The 10,769-nt window shown below is 32.9% G+C and overlaps 1 protein-coding gene across 1 annotated transcript; it reads left to right on the top strand.

Moving 5' to 3' along the window:
* Positions 1 to 2,841: 2,841 nt before the first annotated feature.
* On the top strand, positions 2,842 to 5,813 carry LOC127845617 (uncharacterized). Its single transcript, XM_052376632.1, has 2 exons — positions 2,842 to 2,992; positions 4,423 to 5,813. The coding sequence occupies exon 2, from the start codon at positions 4,426 to 4,428 to the stop codon at positions 5,104 to 5,106; it is 681 nt and encodes a 226-aa protein (XP_052232592.1). The 5' UTR covers positions 2,842 to 2,992; positions 4,423 to 4,425; the 3' UTR covers positions 5,107 to 5,813.
* Positions 5,814 to 10,769: the final 4,956 nt, after the last annotated feature.

The raw sequence follows: 10,769 nt of genomic DNA on the forward strand, positions 1-10,769 counted from the left end.
ACTGACATTGAATAAAACATTATAACATCTTATAGAATATAGATTGATTTAATTTCATATCGTTATTAAACTAAAGCAATGAATTTATCAACGTAAGTATAATTGTTTACTCATGCATCTCGATGATTCAGTAAATAAAACTTGTGACGTGCCGTTTACGTCACGTCCGTACAAGTCTTAAAAGCGGATTCGCTTTCATAAACCGATAGTACGAAGATATTGTACCGTTCTAATTCAAAGAAAAAGACGCAAAAAGTTTGTTAAAATTTATTCGTACGTAAACATCACACAAAAAGCATTTTAATTCAACAACCTCATACAAAATACAACGCTTCAAACTCGGTTTTAACTCTCATAATATTTGTCTACTTATATACATTTAACTCTAATGTTAGTTTATCTTTCTAAAATAATTTTTTTTCAATCTTATAAGATCATTGTGAATATACAACAAAACACACAAGTCCAGTATGCTTTCTTCCCACTTCATACAACTCATCATTTTTCATATCTTTTCTTCTGTTGTTCTTTTCTTTTCTCTTTAAAAAAAACCCACACCTATCACAAACAACCAAAGAAAAAACATGTTAACCCATTTTTTTTTTAGTTTTTTTTATTAATCTTAAGGAAACCAAAAAGGTATATATATTAGCATATCTTGTATAACATGTCTGAACTTTATTGCTTTGTACAATCACTTTGTTGTATGATCATATACATGTATACATTGTATGTATTATATTGAATAGAAAAATGTTCTAAATATTATGAGACAAGTACCATGATTAGGGATATGAAGCTGGAGTACTCGAAACCGTATACACATCAACATTATTAAATACGTGTTATATCATTGTTACTAGTGAATTAATGCGTTGGAAAGAAAGAACTGCTCCACAAATATGATTGATATGCATTACAAGACGTTATCCATATACTACTGACAGATACACATAGTAACTAACATCATAGTAGATGCATGTTCGAAAGTCTGTGTTTTACTTGATAAAATATAAAATGGTAAATACAATATATGCTCGATTTTGTACCAATTTATTGGCCTATTTAATCACTCTACTGAAATCGATTGTCTAACAACGTGTGAAACAACAACACAATACAATGATAACTTAAAACTAATCACATCCAAGCGTGAACTAATCGTACTCAGTATTGTTAAGTCCAGTTTTCTATGAACATCGTCATTGTAATTCGTGTCGCTAATAAAGGCGAAATACAATAGTTAGTTGAATATAAATGTAAAAATAGACACATATTATTTTCAGAAAGCAATGAACATTAAGAAAGGTGTGAACAACTATCATTGTTTTTAGAATGTAATTTAGATGAACAATCGTGTAATTATTAGTACTCAAAATGTACAGCAGCAGTTAAGAGAATGATGAAGGGTGCGCTCCAAAAGCTTGCAAAAATGCGATTTTCGATGATCTCCATTTGTTTCCATTACATAAAGTATATTTAATCTAGGTCGAACGTGAGCTTAAACAGCTACACGAAATTAATTATCAAGGGAGAATATTAAAGAAATATAAATTTAAAAAGCTTTGTTAAATGTTTTCATATTTTATTCTTGTATTGTCTCATAGCGTTTATTATTATTATAAAATTCCAATTTTTTGCCGAAGAATGATCATACATAATTGATGTGCTGCTAGGCGACCACAGATAACGTTTTCACCGCATGCTTATTGGGGAAAGTAAAACAACATTCTTTGAGATAAATTCTTAATTAAATATTGACATATGAGAACCGTGCTTCATACGCACCAACACATTTTAAACTGATATGATCATAAACTATTTTTCCGCAGGGTTCTTTACTCCTCTTATAATGATTAAACGTGTTATATGCATTAAGCCGACACATAAAACTCCGTTTAAATAGAATAGAGCACTACAAATATGTGAAGCAATTAAATTGTGTGTTAAGTCGCATTCTAGAAATATATATATATATGGCAAAAAACATTTTGCCCATGCATATGACATAGTATTTGTGTCTGCGATAGGAATTATAGACAATATCTCGCACATTTGATCCGATATGATACTGATCTAGGTAAACGACCGACGGCAATCATGTTTATACATTGCTTTATATTAAAATATCCACACTAGGGCTTCCGCCATGTAAATGCATTATGTTTCTACTGAAACATTGTTTCGGATAATACCAAAAACCAGTAGTTCTTTTATGTATACCGAGCGTAGATGTCAATAAAATACTACACAAGTTTCATTGGAGGAATTCTGTTGTAAATTGTTCAGAGGGGGTAATCACGTGATGATCTAAAGGCAATCAAGATGGCGACGTCAATGCCGAAACAGGTATTTTTCGCCGTTTTATACCCTTTATTACTTGTATTTAATTATAAAATGCCGCTCTGTTTCCAGCCATATCAGCAAGAAAGTGATTAGCGTTTAGTTCGTAGAAAAATTCGCTCTAAATCTCGACATTACCGCGTAACAAATTTCTTAGCGGGAGCTGCTCGTCATGTTATTTATGATCTTTGCTGGGTTTCACTTGTGAAATAACTCTTCTGCATACGAACAGAAAAGTATTTGTATTTAAAATCCATAAACGACTATTCTTTGAATGTTTTTTACTGTGTTTGGTAAAGTGCAGATGTGTACGAATCATTTTTCAAGTAGTACGAACTTAAAAGGTTTTACGATCTAAAGGGGTCCCGCTTTTGAGATGATCACAAAGGGTTCCCGATTTCAGCCGAAAAACGTAATGTCTTTGAATGCTTTTTTAGGTTTAAATTTTTACGTGATAGAAGTATGTGGACAGGATACATATTAACTAGGACGAAACTTATCAGCTATAATCAACCTAAACCAAACAGAACTTTTGGATGCCGCTCACTTTCATATAAAAATTACGCATGTCTTTCAGTGTTTAATACTTTTTACAGGTAAACGTGTGGCCGATCAAACAGCCTCCACAAGAATAAAAAATTTGAGGGATGTAAGTATGAATAAGTTACATATCATTCTTGTCTGTATTTTATTTAGCACCATAAAAAATGTACGTGTTATTTTACACAAACATAATTTAGACTTAACATGTAGTATATTTTCATATAATTTTCATTTTTAGATGCAAAGACGTTACCCTACAAACATTTTACTAAATTAATCATCAAAACCGACACAAAGTTCGAATTTATTATGCCTAAATTACTGATACTATAAATTGAGTTCTTCAGAACGTCATTTCAGGACTTAACATAACAAATGTAATATTTATACGTACATGAGAAATGACCTTTTTCCCGGAATATTTTTGATTATTATCTTACCGACCAAAATGCCGCTTATTCGACTAAAAACTATTACTGGTATACTTTACGATAATTATAATTGAAAGCTCCCGGTTCGAATGGATTTTACACGGAGCAGCATTTTGACAGGCGTTTATACCGCAGTGGCTACATTAGGAAGAGCATACATAAAATATGCATATATGAATGTCACCATGAGCGACAATTAATTTACTAATACATGCTTTGATCGGTAATATACGGAATCAGGATAATGCCATCTATAATCTCGCCCTTCTTTCATCAAGGGCGAGACACGACACACGAAGCGATACACGACATTTTTCGCGACAGCCGCGGCGACGCACGATATTTTGCGCGACAGTCTCGGCGACGCACGATATTTTGCGCGACAGTCGCGGCGACGCACGATATTTTGCGCGACAGTCGCGGCGACGCACGATATTTTGCGTGATACACGAAGCGACACGCAATATTAAACACGATATATCGCCTTTTAGGCTACCTACACAAGTGCGATATTTCGTGGTACGTTCTCGCGCGTCACTTCGTGTATCGAGCAAAATATCGTGCGTCGCCGCGACTGTCGCGCAAAATGTCGTGTATCGCTTCGTGTGTCGTGTGTCGTCCTTGGTGAAAGAAGGGCGAGATTATAGATGGCGCTATCCGGTTTCTGAAGTAATACATTAACAAGAAGCGATTTGTGGCTAGTTTATTCAAAGTTTAGCAATACATCGACATAATTTTTAATATCTTTGGCCTTATGTTACGTTTTCCCATGAAGTTTGGCACATCTTTGTTTTCAAACTAATTTTCAAAATCAGCGGCGTATAAGAGTACAAGTTGAAATTGTTTATCGACGGCAAATTTATAATATAAAAACAAATGGAACAAAAATTATTCACAAATTGTTTTTAATCAAATTTAAATGATAATTATCACGTTGATGCTGGACCTGTAAAATTACTTATTACTTATTATTAATACAATTGAATGTACGAGTGTATAGCGACAAAACGTATCTGTGTAACAATGAATGCAATCACCCTGTCCATTTACAAGATGAAGGAGTAGTTGTAAAACTTGTTGAAGATACACATTTTTATTATTACAGACGATGGCAAAGAAGAAGACTCATCTGACAAAGTATAGGGAGCGACGCCAATACAAAGCCAGGCAGGGAACATCATCCACTGCGAGGGTGATTGCAAAACGATTACGGCAAATTTCCCCGCTGAAGGCAACAAACACGCCGTCTAAGACGTTCGTATACCAACATGAACACTTAGCTATCAAATCGCCTTCCACAAAGAAATTTAAATCTGCAAGAACATTGTTTTCGCCCACCAAGAAATCGCCTTCCACAAAGAAATTTAAATCTGCAAGAACTTTGTTTTCGCCCACCAAGAAAGCAATACCACACTGCCAACAAACGCTTAATATACCGACAGATTATGATGAAACGACAGATTATAATGAAACGAAGGCGATGCTGGAACTTACAAAAGCACAGCTTACATGTGTTACAGAAGACTGCATGTCAAATGAAGAGAATAATGACACTGAATCCAAACTACGCAGCCTTATTCCAACAGTGGCAAAAGAACTATCTCAAATGGAAGGTCATGAGAAAAATCTATTAAACTTTTTTGAACTTGTTGCTAATAAGCAATTTCCTCTTGACAATATTGCGTATCTACTATGGATTGACGTTGTTAAATGGTACTCAAACTCGTCTACCACTCAAATGAGATACGGTAAAACAGTACAAAGACGCGTCGATTCCATATTCACCTGAAAATTTCGGTTTGATATTTGAAAACACATTTTGTTCATTATTCATTTACGCGTTTGCATGCTAATATTACATGAAAAGTTGTAGCAACACATAGCAAGAGGAATCAACAACTATGCGTGACATTTCAATGTTGCCATACTTTACGTCTTATACGTATGCCTAAATACCCACCCATTTACACAAATACACACTCGCATATAAAGCTGCAACCTGTGTGATTACCGTGACGTACATGAGCTCATCAAAGATAAGTATCAAATGAAGATTCCTGTTTTCCTATTAACGGGAACCCTTTGTGATCATCTCAAAAGCGGGACCCATTTAGATCATACACAATTTTGGTTCATAAAACTGTTTAAGACAAGTTTTAGATGTCTTCTTTATACAAGACCGCTGTATAAACATCAAACGAATACTCGGTTACAGATTTTAAATATAAATATGTTTCTTTTTGTATGCGGGAGAGTTATTCAATAAGTGAAACCCAGCAAAGATCACAAATTACATGGCGAACAGCTCCCGCTTAGAAATTTGTTACCTGGTAAACTCGAGATTTAGAGCGAATTTTACTACGAAATAAACGCTAATCACTTTCTTGCTGATATGGCTGGAAACAGAGCGGCATTTAATAATTAAATACAAGTAATAAAGGGTATAAAACGGCGAAAAATACCTGTTTCGGCATTGACGTCGCCATCTTGATTGCCTTTAGATCATCACGTGATTACCTCCTCTGTTGTTGCAAAGCATTTGTTGTAAGACATACATGCTGTAACTTATGTGTACTTTAAATATTTTATTCGTTTCGTATATCAACCAAAAAAGGACATTTCCATTTCGCTGCACATTTGTGTGAATCTTAACAATTATAGTAAAGAACTAAAACAAACAATCGAATGCTTAAAAGCACGACATCGCTATAGTCAGCAAATGTCCAAGATTTGGTCTTTCCTTTAAGGGTGCTGTGTTTATTGTTCACATGAGCTTGCCATCAGGTCCAATCCGGAAAAAAAAATTGTATTAGCAATTATAAATAGCCACAGCTTTTCTGGGAAGTCAATCAATGGTCTTTGAATGAAAGGAAATATGGGAATCGATGCGACGAAAAGGGGTTAATATTCAGGCCAAATGATTAATGTTGTTTTTTGTTTGGCAAAACAAATTAACACAATGAAAATATATGACCTGTTTAAATAAAAGGAACCGGATGAAACAGAAATAATTATTGTTTTTGTTAAGGTGTTGTCCCCTTGTAAAGTAAACTGCTTTATTATGTTGAACTTTTGTATTACAGGTTTCTTTGAATGGCTCAAGGCACAGTCGGTCAGGTATCTTGTATTGTTTCAATAAGATTAGCATTCCATTTGTTAGTATAACTATTATGTTCTTCGTATTATTACTATTAAATAATTCTTATTTATATAACTATATATTTTATAAATTATTGTTATTAGTTTTATTAGGATTATTTTTTAAGTGTTGTTGTATTATTATAAATAATAAAATAATCATAATTGTTATTCTTATTAATATATGTTTGCCGTTCAGTTGTTCTGTTGATATTGTTGATGTCTTAAATGTAGAAACATATCTCTTCATCTTTGCATTTCCCTCACACTTGTAATTGCCACAAACCTTTTACTTTGTTTTTGTTTGATACACGTTACGGAATTCCACTGTTATTTAAAAAAAATATTTACGCAATACCTCACTTTGAATTGAAACTATTAAACATATTATTGATAAAAATTAACGAGTTGCTATGCATATGTTTGATGATTTCAATGTTTTCCCTCATCGATAGAAAAAGATATTTACTCCTTTTTAAGCAAGGTTATGTCCCTATAATTAACAACAGGCAATCATAAAATTAATTCTATATACCAAGCTTCGATAAACTTAATTTACCTAAATATGTATTTTTATTATCCACCACTTTGCGAGAAACAGAAGCAGTTTGAAACGGTTTAGAACATCCCAAATTTAGTTTAGAATACTGTTTTGATATTGCAACTTTTAACTGCGTGTGTTATTTAACTGACAAATTACATGCATAGAAAAAAAAGCAACCTCTTCTTGCAACTTATTGTCTTTGTAAGCTGAACACCATAATTTATTTTACATCGATCAACGAATAACAGTGTTACCGTGGCACATATAGACATGTGGTTTTCATTAATGTCGTTTTTTAAACTTACTAAAACTTAGTGACTCGTTGCAACGACTTCGTGGTAGATCTCAAAGACTAAAGTAGTCGTACATACGACGCATTACACACGGAAACGAGATAGTAAGAATTGGGAATAAGTGAGTAAGTCTTGAAAGCGAAACAATTAACTCGAGGCACAGCTTAATACTAAGTCAAATGTTTGTTGGGACATAGGAACTCGTTAAAACGAAACAACTTATCAGTCGTAACGACACAATAAAAAATTCGTAAATACATGCAGTTTGAAAAGCACTTTCAAATGAATCCGTGCAATTTTTATTTAGTCAACATAAATAGTAACAAAACGAAGTCACGAGCGGGTAGTTATATCGGCCTGCATAACAGGGTCGATGTTTCATTTCTAAAACGAATAGGATCGCGCGGTTAGTTTCACATTTTTATATTAAAATGGACAAAATGGCGTCCACATTCAGTCTTAGCCAACGGGGGCAAATACAATTTAGCCACAAACAAACGAAAATAATGACACAAACCCGTAGCAAACCATTGTAATAATTAAAAAAGCAATTGTAACTGAAACCGTTCTGTAGATTAAATTATTTACACTCTTTTGTATTATATAGGAGTAATCAAAAACTTAATTAAGTTCACGAAAGCGAATCCGAGTTCTACAACAATAACATTATCACGATATTCGCTGCCATTTCCCCGAATCCAAAATCACTTTTGTAGCACCAGAAATTGATTGTTTCATTGGTACAAAATGTACAAGTGTTATATATCATAAGTTTTAAATTAGACCAAATCTGGATGTTATGGTTCTTTAAAAATGTGTGTACATTATTATTGTCTGCCATATTATGACGCATATCACAGTATTTTTCCAGCAAATATACACTTGTCTTACACAATTGTCAAGGTCTCAATGAAAATTATATAACAATATTTCATTTAATTTTAAACCGTTAATGATCTATATAGAGTTATTGCTATTGAAGATACTTTATTATGTGAAGGAATTGTGCTGTCTAACTTACTAACTCTAGTACAAAGAACACAAGCACAGACTCACGAAGTAATTTATCAAGTGGGCTTTAATTGCAAACATATTCACGCAGGTAAATTCTCGATTTGCAATCATTTTTATAGTTATCTTATGCTTTCAACTTAGAATCAATTATAACACTATTGCCATTTAGAACATCTTTTTGTTGAATAACTCCATCAAGTTCTTCCTTTAATACATTAATTGTTACTTTCAAGATTTGCACTTCCGATGCCAGTTTGTAACTGACAGAGTTGTATACCATGGCTTCACTTGTAGAAACAAATTGAGGTTGCATTGAACATTCATTAAAACCATCAGTTATTGAATCTGGGAACTGCTATACTTCATATATAAATTGTAAGATTGTGCTTTCCTTTTAAACGGTATTTGCTTTTGTTCAAGGACTAGAATTATGTTCACATTCTCGACAAATCGATGTGCAGTGTGTTAAAATACGCTTTGAACACAATGCCAAGCAAATACTTGCAGGCCACATTCACTGACTCCTCTTTGATTAGTTCAACTTAGTACTGACGACGTGGTTTTCAGCTGCATCCATTTTCAATGGTGTTCCGGGAAAAACAATTAATTGATACAAAGCAATACTGACTGGATGTTTTATACCATGAACCGATATGTGCATGTTCCATAGATGTCAACCTCAACTGAAACAGTCAACCGGTTTGGAACAACAATATAAACATTCTAAAAAACACAAGAAATACTTTAAAATATGTAAATAAAAAAATATAAAAGGCAAACGAAAACATTTGACACACTTCCACACACAATTATGAACATACATCACAGTAAATACCACCAGCATTTACTATAAGTAGGGCAATATCAGACTCAACGTACACATCATCGGACATCAGTTAATGTTTACTATTTAGAAGTTATATTATGCCACATTATTACAACATGCAAGGGTTAAACATTATGATTTGTATGACGTTATGTTATGCCATACTGTGCAATAAACAAACAAACCAAGCTCTTATGTCATTCTAAACGGGGAGTACACGATTTATCTTTTCAGCACCCTCGCTTCAAAATAATTCACAGCTAAGGTTAAACCATCCTCAATTGCTAATGAACATTGTACAAATGCAATGTTATTTTGAACAATTGCCAAAGCTCTCGTTCTCATCGACTGCAATGCTTTGAGAATTCAGATGACGTTATGTTGATTAAAGGAAATGGGGATAGTTTGGGACAAGCAATACAGCACTTTTGTCGAACTACGGATTCTACCTTATCTCCCTACATGGATGCTTTAAAGCCGCAATAGGAAAAATCTAGACACGAGTCAAGAAAAATAATTTTTTAATCTTCGAGGAACTTTATTTTGTTTTGTATATCCCTTACTAAAATTACGCGTGTGTTCGTTTTACAACAAACGAACGGAAATTGTACACGAAATGAGCCCTTCATATTTGAAAAAAAATAATTGCTATATTTTGAAAGTCTGTCAACACGATTACATTATAACAAGTAAATATTTTGAAAACAAAGGCAAAGCTATAAATATTGAAAGTTGTTAAAGCAAGCTGTAAAACACTGACAATCGTTTAATTCTTTGAAGTATACTATAATAAAACTTTTACAAGATCTATGATAGACTTAAAACAAATATTTCATAAGTTTAATATATTATCTGGATGTTTGAATGCAAATAGATAATGGCTTGATGTATATAATACACATATAGAATAAATGTATGATACTTTATTTTTTTATTATTTGAAAAGTGTTAACAAGACATTCATTTCCGTACATGCCCAGTACACATTTTGAAGATTTATACTTTTGATCGCTTCATTCTAAAGGCATGATTTCCACAATAGGTGAATACAGTATTATATTGAACAAAACTTACCATAAATGCGTTCATATTTAAATTCGTACGATGTCTTTCAGTTTGAATTGATAATTTATGACAAGAACGAACATTTCATAAAGAAAAAGTATACTTAAATGTGTGTCTAAAAATATATATTTCGACATTAATTAATGTTGGAACTTTTTAAGGCGATAACGAGGACTTTAGTCGTTTTATATAACACCAATATCGTGTAATAATCCATTTATATTCGAATAGGAATGGCATAACTTTTTTGTACTTGTGTAGCCCATTACGTTCGGTCTGGGTTTTGTCTATATATGAATTCGTAATGTAATACAGTTCAGTATATCTTTTGCTAGGGAGTTCAGGCAAAACTATCTTATATATATCAGAAAACAAGCTATATAAATAGGCGAAATTCCATTCTATCCATAAACCTAAAAGCTGTGTCTTCAGTATATGAACATGTTTTGATCAGAAATCAGTTTGCAAATCTTCCATTACCTAAGACTGGTAACACTATAGATTCAAGCTTGTTAAATTAGCAATATTTTGAAAATTTAAAACATGTTTTGATATTTTTAATGGTGAAAATA

The sequence above is a fragment of the Dreissena polymorpha genome, chromosome 9 (assembly GCF_020536995.1).
Source record: "Dreissena polymorpha isolate Duluth1 chromosome 9, UMN_Dpol_1.0, whole genome shotgun sequence".
In the NCBI taxonomy this organism is placed as follows: domain Eukaryota; kingdom Metazoa; phylum Mollusca; class Bivalvia; order Myida; family Dreissenidae; genus Dreissena; species Dreissena polymorpha.